We start from the raw sequence: 20287 nt of genomic DNA on the forward strand, positions 1-20287 counted from the left end.
GCATCTTGACAACAAGCTTTACAAGACAGGTGGGTCTTTAGCATCTAACTGCTAGAATGGTACACTACTCAGATATGTGCAGCAACAAACTTATGCGCAGCTACGAAGAAGATGTTTGCCCTGAAAGGCACCAGCAAACACTACAATTCGGCACGTTTGCTTATTAATTACTTTCGGACTTGTGTGTCTGTAAGAAAGTGCTTAGAGGAAAAGATTGCACCTAAATGGGACTTATTTCCAAATAAACTGGAAGAACCAAGAAATGACAATGCAGCGGAGAACCGTCAACAAATTACTGTCTCTCAAGTCAACCTTGAGCACATTAATTCGCATATGAATACAATTTCTTTCAGCTGCACTTCCTTTTTTCTGTTTCTGAGCTCAGGATTACTGCAGATGAAACAGACTTGCAAATTAAGCTCCATCGAAACAATTTCAAAACAAAAGTGACTGGAGAACAAGCAAGCAAATTCCCACCAGTGACAAATTCACTGAAAAGGCACAACCAGAAAACTCTTTGCGAATTCTCTTTGGGGCTGCCAAGAGTGTGCACACACCTGGGTTAAAATCACCTTTCAATGGGCACATTTATTTAGCTACAAAGCAGCAGTACTGGCGAGGGGGGACAGCAACTGCAACAGGTGCTTCAAACACAATGTTGCAAGACAGAAGGCGGGGAATGTATCAGAGGGTTCAATCTGGAAACAGCACAAGCATTTCACAGTCTCCGATTCTACTCGTCTTACGGCTGAATTCCCGCTATCAAAGAGTGTTAAGTTCTATGCGTTGGACGCTGCCAGGAAAAGTGTTGACCTTACCTGGAATCTGGGTACTTTGTCAACGTGGCCAGGCTACTGGTGTACATGTGTCCTCCTACATCAATGTGCACGGGGGCGTTGGATTTGGTGAGCTGAGCTGGGAGAGGGATTCCTTGGGCAGCCAATGGAGAAACCGGAGACCGTGTTAAAGACAGCCGGGACATCGCTCTGCCTTCCTCCTAGAAGCCCCCGACAGAAAAAAGAGAAGAAGAAAAATCCTCTTAATCACAGCTGTGCTTTACCTTGATTCCAATGAGATCACAGATCTAATAAGATCATTTTTGCATCTGCCTGATCACATATTCAGCTAACAAATTATTGCCACCTTCGTAATTAAGTGTATTTGCATCATACTCTTCAAAGGACCAGCGGGCAAAGAGAAAAGATGCTTATTAGCAATAAGAAATCAAGCGGGGGGGGGGGATCTTTTTCAAGGTGTCAGCCTCAAGGGGCATAAAACAAACTGCAAAATTCTAATTAAAGGTCGCGGGCTTATGTGTTAGATGTGAAATATCCCCTGACAAACGAATAACCAATTTGTGAATTGGGATTCAGGGGTTTTTGCAAGTTTGTCTCAGTAACGAGACACCTCTAAATTAGTGACTTCCTCAGTACCTAAGGCATTTCATTTAGACATGTAGTAAAATTCGCATCAAACATAGAACATTTTTTTTAAAAAAAACACAACTACCTACACAACACAACTACTAATACCTATTTTTTATCTAGAGGAAAAGCCCTCTAGCTGAAGAGAAGGCTAGAACAAAAAACGTCATTTAAAAAGTGACCACTGTTACTTTCTGTATACCATTTCCAAATACTGTATCTTGCGTTCTCAGCTGAAGTCATATATTACAGACCTATCTAGGCATACAGACAACAATCCTGTTTATAGTCAGTTCTTTCTTTCTTTTTTTAAAAAAAGGAGTTTAAACTCAAAAGACTTTCTTTCCATAAATATATTCACTAAAATTCAGATTTCCAAGAAAATGTCAAGAAACTTTGATTGCCCTCAGCCTTTGAGAGAATAACAATCAGATTTTAAACTTTGACAGACAGTAGGTACTTCAGTTTGCTTTAATGCTTAGAAGCTATTCCGACAAGTAAGTGGTATATAAATTAATAAATAATAATCTGGATAAAACAATACTGTCGCACATACAGGCAACCAACACAAAATCTTGCAAGACATTCCAAGTGGCACAGCCTATAAACTTCATTTCTAAACACACACACCCGCCTACTCATTACAGCAAAATATGCCAAATATTACAGCTATGAAACATTTCAGAGAATAATTTAATTGACTTGGTATTTTTATTTGCAGTCACAACACAGAGCATCTATAGTCTGCTACATCCGACAGGCACACCCTATGCAATATTTCACAGTGAATTTCCATTTCTTACAGACTCCTTTGACCGCACTTCTCAGAATCCAAAGTCTCCCTTTTTAACATCATCGCAACAATACTTGGACAAAATCACCCCAACAGGCAGAAAACATTTGCTTTTCCGAATTGCATAGAAACTGGCTGAAAAGTAATTTTGGGACATCGGTACAAAGAATATAAACTCCACGTTTAATTGACTGTTTTGCCACTCTGCCACCAGAAATACATCACCCCATTACGGATCCACATCTTTTTCTGTCTTGACACGCAGAAGTGCAGAACGGACATCTAACCTGAGCGCTACCCCAAAGATTAGTGCTGTCCCAGAAACTTCAGCCAGTTGGCAGGAAATTATCATTAGCATTTTGACAATAGCACCACCTTCAAGGAGAGGGGCTGAATTCTTTAAAAGAGCAAATGACTCTTGGTTCTTGCCCTGAGCCATCTTAAGCAAATATTTCACATCATCAACGGAACTACTTGCTTAAGAGTGTCAGCCCATTGTCTTTTGCCATTTCTTCCTGCTTGTAGATGCCCCATCTCCCCAGATGCCTACAAATTATCCCAACACCAAAGAACACAATAAGCTCTTATACGTACTAGATTCCTGGGTTTAAATTTTTGGGGGTCTCCAGCTAGAAGCTTGATGTCACCGCTGCCTGTCTTTGTTCTGATCCCAGCTAGCCTATTATCCCCTAATAACAGTGTTACAGGAGCTGCCTAGGAAGTCCCTATAACTAAAGGCAGCAATTTCCCTCGTGAATAATCACCGTTCTGCCTTCTTCCTCCTTCAGAATGAAATCTTAGCAACAGAGAAAGCCCTTCAATTCTTACTTTGCAATGGTTTTATCTTGCAATAGAGACTTCTGGCAAGAAATGACAGCCGCTAGATAAAGGCAGAAGGCGCAGGCTGTTCCGATTTGCAGAAGCAGGATTCCCATTGAATTTACAGAAACAAGAGTGTAGTCCAAGTGTTCTAGCTAACCTACAACAGCAACATCTCTGAGGGTCCCTCATACAAAATATGTCTCCTTGGAATCAAGTTCCACTCTATGAGGCATAACCCTGGTAAGAGTGATTAGGACTGCAGGCTCACAGCTCCATCACAAGCATTTTTACTCAGAAGTAAGTCCATCTGTTTCCAATGGGGCTCACTTTCCAGCAATTTTGCATAGGGCTAACAACATTAATTTCTCATCCTGGATGTCAACTGTGCAATCTAGCAATTTATACTATTCCCTTGCATGGCTTTTTGAATTACCTCTGTGCACTGTTGCTGTCTCTCACATGTTAGATGCAGAAAAAAAATTATTCAAGTCTGCAGTCCACAAAATTGAGCAGATGCTAATCTAAATCTAATGGGGACCCAGATCTGAATTCAGAGTGGACTAGAAAGATGGGTACGCAGATTACAAAAACACCACCCAGGTGTTTGTTTGTTTTTGTCACAGAAGATGGATATTATGAGCTGACCTGTAAACGTGCAACTGACTCTTTTGCTCTCATTCACTTAAGATGACATTTTTCTCAAGCACTGTATCTACACCATCAAAAAGTATTCAGAGAAAAGGTAAATATTTTTGTATTTGTATCTAAAGAATGCACTGAAAGAATCAAACTGTCTTTTGGTTTACTGCTTCTGAAATGAACTTTTGACATATTCTGAGGCAGTCTCAAGTGAAAGTTTTTACAGAGTAATTAAGAATTGTGTGTGTGTGTAAACTAAGCACACTGTATTAGTTCAAATTATCCCTGTGTGGTTTGTCTACACAGGAAGAGGATCTCTGGGAGTTTGCTGAAGGCAGAGACACTGATTCACTGGGAAATTCTCCTGCACCAGCCCTGCTGGAAATAAATGGGCAGTCTTGCAATGCTCTCATTCAAAAGAAATCTCATTGGATGATGCCAACAACCAACAGACCTGATACCCAAACTGCCTCCATGTTGGTGTGCAGAGTAGCTTTCTATCATCTCTCACCAGGATCTTCCAAAAGGCAGCTTATTTCTTCCCGCCTTCCTGTGCTAACTGCCTAAGTGCTGCTTGTAAAAACTATTTGCCCGTGGAAAGTGAAATAACCACCATCCTATGCTCATTTACACACAAAATGATTTTGTGTCCCATTGAGCTCACAGTTGTTCCGCTCTCTAGGGGTGATTAAACTAGCTAGGCTGCTACAGCTTGCAATGATTTCACCGAATCGCTTCCCCATGAAGTTGCTTCTTTGCTAAGCTGTTATTTTAACCATAAAAGGTAAACAGAAGGCAGTTGTAAGAGCTCCATTCAACTCCATGCCCAGGGCTATCACCCTGGGGCAGAGAATGCTGAAAGACTGCAGAAATTTCCAGGGTGTTGCCTCTGTCTTCATTCTCTCGCACACACACACAAGCCTACAGGAATATTATTCATTTAATATACACTCTAGACAATTTGAAATCCTCCTAAAAAAAAAAAAAGACTTCAAAAGTGCAAAATAAGTTTGGGATGGATAAAACTTTCCCTTTTTGTACATACACACCCTGGGGGGCCATAGTAACCAATACTGCTGCTGATGGGGTGGGTTGTGTTTTTTTGGAGGGGAAGGGGAGAAATATATATATCTGTATACCTGAAAGCAACTGCAGAAACTAAAAGGCAAAGCAGGCAAAGGCCAAGGGAGGGAAGGTGAGAGGTTGCAAACAATAGGAAACTACATCAAATGGTATGCAGGGATTAAAAACAAAACAAAAAAGGGGGAAAGCAGGCAAAGAAAGGAGCTCCAAAAGAGGGACAAAGTTTAAATCAAGGCACACAGACACTTAAAAGCCTACAGATGGGAAGCCAGACTAATTAAGGATGTAAAAACGCTTTTGTTTCTAAAGTTTATTGTTGCCAGGATAAAAAAAATTAATTGAAACTAATGCTGTTATTCACTCATGCAGTTTAATTCCTTCATGCCCATTTAAGAGATGAAATGAAAACTGCGGGTTTTTAAGAGATGCCTTGAAACAGTGCAATATACCCCCCCCGCCCTTCTCTAGGATGCAAAAGGGACATCTTCCTTTCAGCCAGCCAGTCGCTTATCAAAAGCATCAAGTGCATCCAAACTACTCTGTGGCTAAGGACTTGAGTCCAGCAGGGAAGTCTGCAGGAGTCCCCCTGGAATGAATCAAGGGAGCTTGTGCAGGAGACCTTCCTGGGCTGCACCTCCTGCCTTTTATCAGGTCAAACCTAAAACCTGCTCTCTGGACCATCCCTTCATTGGGCTCTCTTGATCAAAGGCAGGTCTAGGGCAGCACCTGGATATAAGCATTTTTCACAGCACCTTTTCTGCCCCCCAAAGTTCTTGTCCTCAAGAGCCTTTGGAGAATATTAGTGCTCCCCTCCCTTTTGCAAAAGCCTTTTAACCTTTCCATAGAAAATGTGCCCGTGGGTTAAGACATAGAAGGCCTGGACACCTTTGTCTGTGCAAATGATGCTCAGCTCTCCACAGTTGGGAGCCTTTAAAAACCCAGGGATGCAGGGGGTGGAACAACTGCACAACCAGGGAGTTGACAGCTGAGGTGTAATCTGGTCATTAGGAGTGTGGCAGGGTGCAAGTTCATGGCCTCCTGTCAATATCTGCCTAGGTTTTTTTATGGGAGTGGATGGAGAGTTCAGCCAGAGCTATTGCTAGGAAGTGGCTTCCTTTAAAAATTTCCCAGCTCACTTAAGCACAGAACTTGGTCCGAAAGGTGCTTTCTGTCCCTCCATCCTATGTGTGCACACAACACACAAGCCTGCACTTTCCTCCGCAGGAAGAAGTTGCACGGGTCCCAGCTGAAACTTCCCTCTGTATTGAAAGTGCAGTCTTCTGTAGGCTCACATGGAGGGCCATCCCATTATGTTGAATGGGCCCCAGGTTAAGTTCTGTATCAGAGAGCAGCCTGGGGGTCTTTAAGACTAAATCTCTGCACAAACTCAAGCAGGCATCCCCATCTACTCGCCAGCGTGCAAGTGGCCCAACACATCCAAACACCCCGCGCGGGTCTCCTTTTTGAATGCTGGTCATCCTCTAAACAGCATTCAGGGAGGCTCGCTCCAAACTTTTGGCTTTGCCAAAGAAAAGCTCCTAGCAGTAGCGGGAAGCAAACAAACAAACAAAAATCAAAGACTAAAATTAAATTAAAAGAGCAACATGGCGCCTTTTCTTCTTCTTTCACAGAAGCAGCAAAGCAGGCAGATGGAAGAGGGAGAGTAGTGTCCCCCCCTCTAGAAAGGGGAGCTCCAGCCCTTGAGCAGGGCTTGGGGAGCCCCGCGCGCGGCATGTACCGACAGCGCAAACCGACGATCGCCGGCAGTCCTGGGCCAAGCCGGCTCGGCTCGCCGCCCTCTCCTAATCGCTGGCGCCAGACTTTCATTCACAGCCCGCCTGCCTGCCTGCCTGGGGCTTTGGCTCCCCCTCTCACCCGTTCCCTCCAAGCGCTTTTCCTTCATCATCCTCACCATTTCTTTGGCCTTTTGTGCAGAACCAGCCCTCGGGGAAGGGGGCTTCCTAAAGAAGGGGCGCCCCCCCTTTTCCCCCAGCCGAGGAGAAAACGGAAAGCACTAGGAGCGCCAATGTTGCCCCCCGCCCCGCACGGCACTCACCCCCAAAGCAGCCGGCAGCCCTTTCTGGCGCCCCTCATCGTCACCCCAACCACCGATCCCCCCCCCCTTCCAAAGCCGCGGCGGCTGTCAAGGCGCGCTCGCTCGTGCATGTACCATTCAAACGCCGCGGGGGCCCCAGCGAGCGCCGCGCGCTTCCCTCCACGCCAGCCGCAGCTCCCTTGGCCCGGATCCTTTCCACCTCTCCCTCCCCCTTTCCACCCCTCTCCCCGCTTCTCCAGCTTGATGCTAGGAGGGCAGCAGCGAGAGGCGAGCAGCCTCGGGCGAGGGGGCTCCAGCCAAGCTGGCCATCATCGCTGCTGCCTCCTGCCTTTTTTGTCTTTTTTTTTTTTTAAACGGGAGAAAAAAAATAATAAAAGGCAAAGCTACACACATACGCGCGGCCGCGCGGAACAAGCGCGCGCACGGAGCCATGCGTGCACACGCGTGCACACACACACACACACACACACACACGGTGCAAAGGAAGGGTTTGGCTGGAAGTGTCACTGTAGCTTTAAAAAAGGCAGCTGCACACACAAGACCCAAGATCCGAGTTGAGTTGCAAGAACCACTTGGGGAGGGGGGATCCCCTGCTTTGGAAGGCGCGCACGGTGCAAACCAAAGGAGGAAGCAGAGAGAGGGAGAGAGAGAGGCAAGCAGGAGGAGCCCGCCCGCCCGCCTTCCCCCGCCAGCCCGGGTCGCCCGCCTTACCTTGAGCGCAGGCGGCGAAGAAGAAACGCCGACGAGCTGGGCCAAGCCCCCCGTCCTCCGCGCTGCGCGCCGCTCGCTTGGCGAGGCGGAGGGAGCTCGGGGCGCCTTTGTAGGTTCCTCTGGCTGAGCTGCCTCCGACCCTGCTGCCGCCGCCGCCGCGATGCAATATTATTGTAGATCTATTTGCCCAGGCTTCTTCTTCTTCTCCGCTCTCTCTCTTTTCTTCTTTTCTGTTTGTTTTGCCTCGTCTGCGCGGGGAGGGGAGGAAAGCGGGGTGGCGGAGGAGGAGGGGGGGATCGGGGAGAGAAGAGCCTTAAAACAGAGGAGCCGAGGCTGCTCGGGAGAAGAAAGGCAATAATCTCCTCTCTAAATAACGCGGGGAGAGGAGGGGGGAAAGGGAGGGAAAAAAGAAGGGGGAGAGAGAGAGAGAGAGAAAGGAAACCGCGAAAGGGAGACGGCGGCAGCAGCGGCTTCTCGCTTTGGGCTCTGAAAAAACGCCTCCGGCTCCGCCGCCACGTTAGGCTGCAATTAGCTCAGCCCTTTTCGCTCTCCTCTCGCCTGGGCTAGTTTCGCAGGAAAAGCCGATCTTGGCCCCAACCTTCTGCAAAATCTGCCCTCCCCACCGCCGGATTTGTTGTTGTTATTTATTTTTCTAAATTAACTCTTTCTGTGTCTTTCTTTAATTTTTAAAAAGAAAAAAAAATCCTGTTGCAAATCTGCCTCCTCCCCGTCGCACCGACTTCCCCCTGCAAAATCGCTTGCCCCCCCTTTCTCCTCGCGAGCACCAAGCTTTGGGTCCTGTGTCGAAATCTCGCCTCTTTTTTTGCTAACGGTCCTGCCTCTTCGTCTTTCTTGGCTGGGGGTGGGGTGGGGGGGGGGAGGATAACGGTTTGGCGCCGCCGGAGTCCTCAGGGCCACGTCCCTTCCAGAGAGACTTAAGTGCAAAAGAAGGAAAAGGTGGGGGTGGGGGCGCGAAAGGGAGGGAGCGCGCGCGAGGGGGAGCGCAAAGCTGATTTTAATCACTGTCATTTGGTCTGATGTAATATTTCCCGGGGCATTTCCCAACTAGGCATAAATTTGCAGCTCCCAAATAAGTCAGGCAGGGCACGTTTTGCACATCATTGGAGTCCTCCCTCGTTACAACGAGGGGAGCACCCGGGCCGCTGCTGCACTTGTTGATAAACTGGAGCAAGTTTTGGAGACGGGTTCACCCCCCTTCTTTTAATTACAAGACGAGCTCAGCGATCGAGGGACTCAAACGGAGAGCCAAGCAGAATAAGCCTTCCCTCCCCTTTTCGATGACTCCTCTCTGCTCTTCTTTGGGGATCCGATTTTGTTTTATTCTCTCCTCCCCGCCCCCCCCCCGCGCCTCGGCTTGCAAACGCTCCCCCAATGCCCCGCAGGCCACTGGAAGCGAATGACGTCCGCGGCCAGGCATTGTGCGGCGGGAGAAAAGCGCCCTGGCAGGCCGCCTCGGGCCAAATGCGCCATTTCCATTGATGGCGCACGGCGAGAGATGGAGATGTCTGCCGCCGCCGCCGCCACCGAGGCTTTGCCCAGGCAGGCGAGCAGCTCCAGGGGCGCTCCTGCTTCCTCCGGCCCGGCCGCGGCAGCCTGGCCGGGCCTCCTCCCTCTGCCCCCCCTCCCCGCCTGCTGGAAGCTTTCTCTCCCCGCCTCCTCCCTGCGCCTCCAGCCTTCGCCATAAACTTTGAACAAAAGCAGGTCGGATTGCGGGCCAAGCGTTTGTGCAGCGCGCTCCCTCCGGGGGAAACCGCCTCCAGCCCTCGGCGCCCCAATGAGGAGCGCGCTTGCCTCCCCTTGGCTGGCTGGCAGGAGCAACTTTCTGCCTGCTTGCCTGCCTGCCTTGCTTTCTTCCTAACATTCATGGCCTCCCAAACTCCTCAATGTGCTCCCGAGGAAGGAAAGAATGGACTCTCCATCGGCTTCGACGTGCGCGGGATTGCACTCAAGCCAGGCAAAAAGACTAATCTTACCCCGGGCTTCTCCCCCCTTCCAAATTATTGGAGAGGCATTTCTTGATAGAGGGGGTTGGCCTGGGAAGTTCCTATTTGACAGCCTGTACGTTGTCAATTTCACAGATATGAGCGCCATCCCTCCAGCCTTTCTTGCCAGTGATCAGTTGCAACTGCAGACGTTTATTTCCTCTCCTGGAAGGAACAAATAGGATCCCTGTCGGCCAATCATCCAAACTAAAACGCACATCATTCCCCACTGCCCCGCCCCCCCTCCAGAAGTTCCCATTAACCACTTTTCCATGCGCACACATTCCAATTAGACCAAGCCAAACTGATGGGAGACGTGCGTCCCCACCCTCCGTTGCCCTCTCAAATTACAATGGTTAACTGCAAGTCTCCATTATTAGAACAATTTCTCCAGAATATCCTTCTTTTTAGCTTTACTGTAAAATCTGCACTAAGGACATTAAAATGTGTGTCAGTGTTATAGAATACAGCAGTTCAAGAAATTGACAGACATAACTAGGAGACCTCAATTATTCACTTATAGTAATTAAAATATGGGGGCAGAGAACTTTAAGAAAAATATCCATTTGTTTGTTTGTTTGTTTGTGTGTGTGTGTGTGTGTGTGTCATTCATTCTGACATCTGACATTCATTCATTCATCTGACCCTGGCTTCCACAACCTGATGTTTTCCATACTGAGGCTGATGGGAATTGTGGTCCAAAACATCTGGAGGACAAAGCTTGGAAACAGTTCTGGTCTATTGGAGCACATTGCATCGCCTCCACCTTCAAGTATGTTAAGTCTCCCCTGTGTTCCTTGCAATTCCAGGGAGTTCTGTAGCAGGCCTTTCCTGGGATGCTGATCCAGAGGAAACTATTCCTTCTCTTGAGATTTTGTATTACTGACTGCCACCACCTTCCCCAGTCTTACTTTCCAAATCTTTTTTTGAGTACAGTAGTACCTCTGGTTACGAACGCTTCAGGTTACGAGCTCCGCTAACCCAGAAGTAGCTGCTCCCAGTTGTGAACTTTGCCCCAGGATGCGAATGGAAATCGCGCACTGGAGGTGCACGCACAGTGGGAGGCCCCATTAGTGAAAGTGCGCCTCAGGATAACAATGGTTTCAGCTTAAGAACCAAGCTCCGGAACGAATTAAGTTCGTAACCAGAGGTACCACTGTACAGTAAGCTCTCAACTTACACGGGGTTTATATTCTAGGGATCATGCCTAAAGCCAAACTTGTGTATCGTCAGGTTCAATGGTGCGCGGATTGCCAAAAGTAATTTTTTTTGGAACTCTGCCCCCTTTCCACCCCCTTTTTATTTTTTTGGCAGGCACATAAAGCTGAATATGCACAAGTTAAATGCATGGAATTTCAACCTTACTGTATGTTCAGAGTCTAAGGTTCTTGTATTAATTTACAAAGCCTCAAACAACTTGGGTCCTGGGTACCTCAGAGATTGCCTGATCCCTTTTATCCCTGCTCAATCACTGAGATCATCTGCTAGAGGGTCTGAGTTGGCAAGGCTGACTTGACAACAATGAGAAACCGAGCCTTTAGTGTCATCAGCCCAGTACTGTGGAACACCCTGCCACTAGAGATTTGGCAGGCACCTTCTGTGCCAACTTTTAAATGCCTGCTGGGCCTATTCTGTCAGGCCTATGCAGACAATTAAGAACACATTCTTCTACAATGGTTAATTGATGTCTGCTTTTAATTTTTTATGGTTTTATTGTATGGTTTAATGTTTTTATCGCTGTAAACCTTTTTATTTTTTATTACATTGCGGTATACAAATGCTTTTATAAATAAATTTTAAGAAATATGTCTGTTGGATTTAAACTAAGTTTAAACTTTAGCTCCTACTAGCCACAAGGAGGAGCAACTGCAGAAAAACTACGCAATCTCCCCCCGCCATCATTGCTATTGTTCTGAAACGGCTAAGGAAAATGAGAATCACCTTTCCTGTTTCTAACTTTTCCAACAAAAGTCAAGGCCACATAATTTTGGTCTACCCACTCTTGGTTTTCCTGATGCTTCTCCTCATTACCAAGGGATACAAAGGAAAAGACGCAAAGCCTCTTTAAAACTGAGGGTTCAGGGTTTTTGTGGGTTTTTTTTGGTTTTTTAAAAAAAGTTATCTTCTGTAACAAGGATAAACAGAAAGTTTTTTTTCCTAAGGGGAATTTATTTATTTATTTATTTCCCAAGTACAAACTACAGGAGAAGAGGGAAATTTTCTCATTAAAGTTACATCCCTGCAGTTAGTTCAATTACTTGATATATGCAGAAGATGTTGTAAATTTAAAGATTTAAATAGCTTACAAAGATGCCGGAGGCTCCATCAGTTAATTTCCTTAATTTATGGATTTTTTTTTAGTTCAGCTTCTGAAATGGGGGGGAAGAAGAAAAGAAAAGAAAAAAAAGAACTAGGTCAGTGGAGAGATTTGCATCCAGCTCAAGATTTCCCAGTTTGGTTCTGCTTTGTCCATCCCAACCAGCTCTGGGAGACAGCCAGTGGTCATCAGCTGCCCACTGACCTTATGAAGAGGACCGGTGGCCTCGCCCTCCAGATGGTTGGACTACAACTCCCATCATCCCTGATGATGGCTGGGACTGATGGGAGTTGAAGTCCAACAACATCTGGCAGGCCAAAGGTTCCCCATTCCTGCCCTAGAGGCATGACTTAAAAAGAAAAAAACTGCAGCACTCGAAGGCAGGATCCGATCTGAAACATGAACTGCATTCTGAACAGCATTGTGCTTGCCAGCAGATTCTTGGTGCAATTAGACAAGGCTGCTGATTTGGCCTTTCTGGGTCTTTTCTAAGTTTGAGATGGCAAAGCTCAGTGGTAGAGGAACATCTGCTTTGGATGGTCCCAGGCTTGATCCCCAGGGTGGGGATGGGGATATTCCTTCTATGAAATCCTGGAAAGCCTCTGCTAATCATTGGAGACCAGCCTTGGCCACCCCTGGCACCCTCCAGATGTTTTGGACTACAACTCCCATCAGCCCCTGCCCCAGCATGAGCTGTATTCCAATATATCTGGAGTGTTCTGGGTTGGCCAAGGCTGGTGTAAAAACTATTGAGCTGGATTGCCCCATGCTGTGATTCACTCTAAGCTAAGTTTCCTTTATACCTATGGGTAACATAGAGAAAATGGCCTTGGGTCAGTTTGGCTTCTACTTCAGGCTACTTATCTGAACAGCCAGATTGAAAGGGCGGCTACCAAAAAGCCACACTGAGATTTAAACTTTACAAGCGGTCGCCATCGGCACAATAAAAGGAGGCAGCGATGGAAAAGATTTGCTTCCGATGACACGTCTCTGCCTATATATGCCACTTCCAAAAATTACATTTGCCTCTGTCATACAAACTAGTAATAAAACAGTATTTTAACCCTCTGGGCGAGTTGATCTCACTTAGAATCAAGTGAACATAAACAGCTTTTGGACACAGGAGCAGTTGGTTTTGAAAAATATCTGTTATGCAAAATTGCTTAGGTATTTGCAACAAACCAGATGCACAATAAAGGAGTGGGGGTTTTTTGAAAAAGAAAAAGAAAGTTGCTCAGAGAAAATGGTAGTTTGCCAGCTCTGCTTGAATCAAGTCCTAGGTCCATTCTCTGATGGCATCTGCAGTCAGGGCTGGGAATGACCTCTGCCTCAAGCCCTACAGAGCTGCTGGCGGCCAGTGTAGACAGCACTGGGCTAGATGGACCATGGTCTGGCTCAGTACAAGGCAGCTTCCTATGATCTGATGATGCATATTTTCCTGCAATACAAGCCTATATATTATTCTGTGATTTTCCTTTCTTCTGAGTCCTGTCTGGGTCTTTCTGTGGCTGGGTTTCAGTACGTGCGAATACATACATATGAATTAAGACTTAAAAGACGCAATACAAACTAAATGAGACCAGGAAGCAGCGTTGCAATGTGATTCAGTATTGCTGTTTTCTGTCGGTAACATTTTCTTTTCCCACTAGATGAAGTTTCTAAGATTTGCAAGGTACATGTCAAGGACGGGTATATAAATGGATTTTTATTTATTCACAACTCGAAGACTAATTGCTTCTCTTTGCCTGAAGGCCAAGAGATTGGTTTTAATATGACACTTCAAAAGTATTCATAGAACTACAGAGATACTAAAGTGTCATTGTTTTAAGAAAGAAATCGCACTGTGGTACTTGTGACCCTGAAAAATAAAATTTTTCTCAAAGTGCTGTAGGTCCCCCCCTCCCCCTCTACCAGAGTTTAATTTAAAGCCCAACTATTTAAAAACTGTACAAAGGAAAAATATTAAATATTATGTCGCAACCATGAAAAAAGAAACCATTTTAAAAGGAAGCGTTACTTCCGAGCAGAACTGTTATGTCCTTTAGAAAATACATGCAAATTCACAATGACTTGAAACTTGTGATCTTAGCAGCAGAATATCACCATGAAAGATGTTATCATAGGAACATCTTTCAGTGTAAATGTTTTTCTCCCCTTCCAAAGTTTTTTGCACTTGTATGAGGCTGTGGAATTGCTGTAAATAAGTTATTTCAGTGTAATGTAAGGTATGACTTTAAGGACAGGATGAGGCCAGTATAGGTATATGTAATAGTTAGGTGCACTCTGATCTTAAATGTTTGCATGGTTTTTATATTGTGTATACATGTTTGTAAACCACTTTGCTTTTTATTTTATTTTATGAATAGCACAGTACAAATATTTTTATAAATAAATTCTCTTTCCAGGAGCAGCCACTCAGATGGTGTTTCCTGCTTGGCAGGGGGTTGGACTCGATGGCCCTTGTGGTCTCTTCCAACTCTATGATTCTATGATTCTATGATTCTGTGAGATGCCCATTAAATTATGTAAGGGAAAGCAGTGATGAGAGCTTTCCTCTGCCATTTGTCCATAGTACCTGGGAGCCAGAGGTCTAAGGCCTCTAACAGTAGAGAATCTCTCTAGACGGCATGGCTAATGACCTTTGACAGATCTCCCTTTCTGCAAATGTGCCTCATCGCTTCCTCAAAGCCACCTGAACTGCATGTGGGACACCTGCAGCCTCAGATGTTGTTAGGCTGCATCTCACTTCATCCCTGACCATTGAGCCATGCTGATGGGAGTTGGAGTCCAACAACATACAGAGGGCTGCAGCTTAGGCACCCCTGATCTAAGCTAATGGCCTTCATCACATCTTGTGCCATGAATTCTTGTGTGAAGTACCACTAATCTGTTTTATTGGCTGATCCCAAAACTATAGTGTTATTGTCCTGTCTGCTCCATACTATGACCCAAAATTTCAAAGACTTCTATTCTGCCCTCGTAGTTCTCATTCTAAAAAAAAAAAAAAAAAAAACGAACTAGAAAGCCCCAAATCCTTTAGACTTTCCTTGTGCGCAGTGGACCTAATATGCACCTTCTGGACTAATACACTGATCAAAACACAATTATCCTTTGGATTTTGCCCTTCTCTGAATTTTCAGTTTCCTCTGAGTTCTCAGCTCAAAAACGCAGCAAATGGGGAAATAAATAAATAAGCAAGCATACACTAATTCATATGGATATTAATGCATATGAACATCCATATGGCTTTTTAAAAATAAAGCTGAACTTAATATGGACATGGGTTGGAATGGAGTTATGAATGGCCTCATGCAAGTCTGCATGGACCAGAAACAGACTGATCATTCATCCCTTCTAGTAAAAAAAAGGTGCTCTGAACCCTGACAATTTTGATTGCCTTTTTTCTTCCTGCATTTTTTGTCTGCCTCCATGCCATCTTTTTTTTTTGAGATGGAGTAACCACAACTCTACACGGATGGGGCCCTTGGCAACTCTTGCCATGCTGCACCCCTTTCCAGGCTATGCCCCCTTAAGGGCCCTGCTCCACGCCCTCCTCACATGCTTTTCCTTGGCTGGAAAGTGTCCTTGAACTGTGATGACGATGCCTCTTCTTTGGGTGGATGAAGGTTGGAGAGAGGTGGTTAAATGTAGAAACCTCTGCATAGCTGGAATGTAACCTACTGTACAAAGGGTACTACACCTGTTGCCCTGTCCACTTCTGCATCTGGTCCCCACCAGAGGCTCAGCTTCTGCCTCTCTTTTCATCCTCACATGGATCTGCTCCAGCCTTCCAGTCCCATGGAAGAGGGAGCAAACTTGACTTCTTATGCTCCAGTGGGTAGGACCTGGACCATGAATTCAAATAACAAAGAAGGAGATTCTGGCTAAATATTAGGAATAACTTTCGGATGGTAAGAGCTGTTTGACAATGGAACGACCCGCCTCAGAAAGTGGTTGAACTCTCATTCCTTGGAGGTTTTTGAACAGAGGTCAGATGACCATCCTTCAGGGATTATTGAGCTGTGATTCCTGCAATGCAGCGGGTTGGACTAGATGACTCTTGGGGTCTCTTCCAACTCTGCAATTCTGTTATTCTACTGGGCATTGTACTTTAGTGGCCGTGATCTTGGCTGCTCCTGGCCTTGTACTGACTTGAAACTGCTCCATATTCTTTGATCTGCAATTGTTAATGCAGCCCCAAAGTTTCTATTCCTATGAGTGACTTTTAATGGGAGCCTTGCCTGAGTCCTGTGTTAATCAAATGAAGAGTTGCGATAATTAAAAACATATGTGATTATAGACAAATATACTTGCACAACATACACACATCTTCACAATCAAATAAGTGCAAACATGGAGGGTGTGATCTAGTCATTGCTCTGCTGTAGACACTTGTGTCCTCCAGGGATTCTCACAAATCGACATGGTTTCCTTCGAAGCCTGAGTCTGCAGCTGGATTGCTGACTTAGCCAAATTATGTGTAAAATCCCATGTAGGCAGACGCTGGTTCCCTGCTGGATTCACATCTGAAGTGAGTTGTATGCTTTGCTTCTTCTTGCAAAGATCTGAAAGAAGACATAGCAGAAGGACCAAAAAAAGGAAAATGAATCCCTCTGTGTTACTTGTTAAGAACTTCTGCAAAAGTGGGTTCCCTTTTCCACTTTGAATGCTTAGAATTGGCCGTTCCTGCTGAGGATTTGGGACTAGTGTAGCTTTTCCCAGACTTGATCCATGCAGATGTCTTGGACTATAACTCCTATCAATCTGCCCCAGCAGACAAAAGAAATTTGTAGATGGGTTGCTGGCAGAGGATGCTCTGAATATTATAGAACAGCAGCTAGGAGTGGGGTTTGCTTGTTTTAAACATTTTTCAGCTGCAAAATATTTTATCAGTAGCAAAATAAGATCTACCAGTAGACTTTTTTTAAAAAAATGAGTATAGATTAGAAGGAATAAAGCACATTGTAAAAAATGGAGAACAGTACAACCAATTTAAGTAACTAAAAGACTTACAGAACCAAAATGGAGGTGATGAAAATATTAACGTGCCTAATAAGATTCTTCACAAGTTTTCAAAGGATATATTCATGAAAATAGTTGAGATATTGGGGAAACCAGTGAGAAGGGGCTTTTCTGCGGTGGCTCCCTGCTTGTGGAATGCTCTCCTCCAGGGAGGCTCACCTGGTGCCTTTGTTACATATCTTTAGGTGCCAGGCAAAAACGTTGTTCTTCTCCCAGGCCTTTTGCTAATTAAACAATCCATGGCCTTTTAAACTGAAGGGGGCGGGTATCTTTTTTTGTTACTATGTGATATACCGGTATAGAGTATTTGTGTTTTATATTGTAAACTGCCCTGTTATCCTCAGAGGAAAGGCAGTATAGAAATTTACTACTAATAAGAAAATAAAAGTATGTATGTTGCAGGCTACATCAACGCTACAAAGTGTGGCATCATGCTTTAGAGAACCAACCCCTGACAACATCTGCCACACTTCAGAACAGCCAAAGGCACCTCTGCGATGGATAGCAAACATCTAAACATCACAAAGAAGCCAATGCAAACTAGAAGAGGGCATGCAGTGTCCAAACTGAGTGCACACTCATAAACTTCAGGCCAGTGTTTTTGTGTCTGTAGGCATCAGGGTTCAGCTGTGCCCACACGAAAACCAGTTAGTCATGTTTTTATCCTGTATTTTACTCTGTGAACTGCCCTGAGATCTTATGCTGAAGGGTGGTATATATGGTAAATCTAATAAATAAAAATAAATAAATAATACAACAGTTAACAATTAGTTGCCCATTTATTCAAATTTCAGCTAAAGCTATTTCGTTTAATTAATTCAGCAGAATGAATGAACTTGATCCAGTGCTGCCAGCTTTTCAAAGTCTGATAGTCATTTACACCTTCACTGCCCCCCTGCCTCCCACTCACCTCTTAGCACGACCCCTAGATAATCCCATCCAGCCCCTAGGGGGCAGCGTCGCCCACTTTGGGAGCCACCGCTCTAGAGCAAAACAAGGCTTGTAAGCATCAGACTCTGTTCATGCTGTCGTTTAATAAATATTTCCAAAAATGCACACGATTTTTATTTTTTGCACACAAGACATGTAAGTATCTATTGTTTGTTAATATGTATGCATCTGAGAGCAAACTCTTTGTTTTCTCTTGCCTGCACGTATTTGTAAATATGCACATGGATTTCTTACCTGGCTCCATGTACCTGGTTTTATTTAGCGTTCTTTGGGAGCCAAGCACAGGGAGAGAAAAAAACATAAAGGTCATCATGTCTTGCAGACGAATAGTCTGCCTCCCCCTGTCCCCCCTTGCCTGCTTTCCTAGCTTTCTTTCCAGCCCTTTATATACATATATATTTACTCTCATGTCACTGTCTGGGCATTCTTGTCAATCAAAGCCATCTACCTGGAAGGTTATTCAAACAAGAAACCATTTTAATATTCTGCATTAACTCGGTAATCAATGCTTGAAATGTGGAGCTCAGTAATAGTCTATAAACAGAGCAGGTAAATTTAGCTTGAAATAAAAATGATTTGGTGCTACTGGGTGCAATACAGCCCGCTTATTAAACAAAGTTTATGGTAACAATTACCCGTTAATGTTTATGTCCATTTTAGCAACATTATACTAGTTCCCTTCTCTGTGGCGGAGGCAAAACTTAATATGCGGTGAACTATTACTCAGTTTAACATTCTGCTCCTTCGACTTCCTGTTGGATACGAATGGAAATTGATTTTCTGACACAAAGAGCTTCCTTTATGTATAAGGCACGTTTAAAATGAGCAAGTATCGCATTAGAATGTTGTCTGTTTTCCATCAATAACGCCTTATTTTCTTTGCAGTTGTGCCAAGACAGTCATCTCGCGGTGTTGTTGTATGTTCCTTGCTGACAGACGCTTGGAGCTGCCCAGGGGTGAACAGGCTGGAGTCAGGGTTCCTTTGTTGATAAGACCCACCCTGTTCCCGTGATTATGATCTGCCTTAATTTTAAATTGTTGCAACGCGCCCTGGGACCTGCTGGTGAAAAGTGGGGCATACCCTTCAACATTTCTACAATGTAAATAGGGACACCCTATTCCATAATAACCACAATAATAATTTTATTATTTATAGCCCACCCATCCGACTGGGTTGCCCCAGCCACTCTGGGTGGCTTCCAACATATATAAAAACATAATAAAACATTAATCATTAAAAAAAAATCCCTATACAGGGCTGCCTTCAGATGTCTTCTAAAGCTGTTACGGTTACTTACCTCCATGTTTCGGGGGTTGCATAACTCCATACCCTCCAACATTTCTCCGATGAAAATAGGGTTGCCCTAAGGAAAAGCCGGGCATTGCGGGGTTAAATCAGAAACTGGGATGGCTTCTGTAAATCTGGGACTGTCCCTGAAAAATAGGGACACTTGGAGGGTCTGGGGTTGTAATTATGAATGAATGAACGAATGAATGAACGAACAAACAAACGAATGAATGAATGAACGAATTGATGAATGGAGGTTCCATTTTCCTTCTTACTGGACACCAGGAAATGGCAATATTAATAAACCAGTAAGAGAACATTTCAGTCTTCCCAGACACTTTACCACTGATCTGAAGGAAGCTTTGCTTAGAATTTAAAATGGAAGCGCCAGTGTGAAACATTAGAATTGCAATTCATCAAGAAATTCAACTCAATTCACTTGAGTCTGAATTGAAACTACATTGTCTATACTCAGTGGCAGTGGCTAGGGATGAGAGGATATGCCAATTTTGGTTTCCCTCCGTTTATCATTTTTGAATCATAAGTTTGGTTCTCCACAATTCCACATTGGTTTGTGATTAATTTATTTTTTTAAAAAAGTTCACATGAAAATGCAACAGAATTTCAGTGCTAACTTCTCTTAATATATACACTTTTGAAAAGCAATTCCTTTAATGTAAGGCATTTTTGTCTGTTAGTCTCACTAATGTAAGCATTCGTATGCACATTCTACCTCAGTGGATACATTTTTGTATATGTTACTTGGCTGAAGAATGGCATTGCAAAATTCAGAAATGTGCCCATTTTTAAGGATGCTTGTGTTTCAGTTTGCATGTTGTTTCAGTATGTGCACTCACTTATAAATGTGAACTGAATAAAATTTCTTCCCCTATCCCTAGCTGTGACTCACCAGGATTTCGGGCAAGGGACATTCTCAGTCCTACCTGGAGTTGCCAAAGATTGAACCTGGGACTGTCTGTATGCAAAGCTGGGGCTCTACCACTGAGTTATGTCCCTCCCCCTCCCCCAACCTTATGGGCCAAATCAGGCCCTTGAAGGTGGTGGCAGAAGCGTAGTGGTCTGGTCTACAGGGGGCCAAGGTCCTATAACTATTTCTGTAGCAGGGTCCCCGTCTTCAGTGTCCTAGAGCCAACCAAGGCAGCATTAAAAGTCACCAA

At 44.7% G+C, this 20287-nt stretch overlaps 1 protein-coding gene across 5 annotated transcripts in view; it reads right to left on the reverse strand.

Annotated features, from left to right (window-relative positions):
* The window catches only part of KCTD15 (potassium channel tetramerization domain containing 15), a 70399-nt gene extending 61522 nt beyond the window's left edge, over positions 1–8877 (reverse strand). Inside the window, exons 1-2 of one of the 5 annotated variants that reach the window (XM_081872213.1) lie at positions 7529–8877; positions 819–997 (exon numbers count right to left, since the gene is read on the reverse strand). In XM_081872213.1, coding sequence (XP_081728339.1) covers positions 819–982 — 164 coding nt within the window. In that variant the 5' untranslated portion in view covers positions 983–997; positions 7529–8877. The other 4 variants (XM_081872212.1, XM_081872214.1, XM_081872211.1 and 1 more) reach the window with 4 other exon arrangements.
* Positions 8878–20287: the final 11410 nt, after the last annotated feature.

This window comes from Podarcis erhardii, assembly GCF_964252035.2.
Source record: "Podarcis erhardii genome assembly, chromosome: 7".
Taxonomy (NCBI): domain Eukaryota; kingdom Metazoa; phylum Chordata; class Lepidosauria; order Squamata; family Lacertidae; genus Podarcis; species Podarcis erhardii.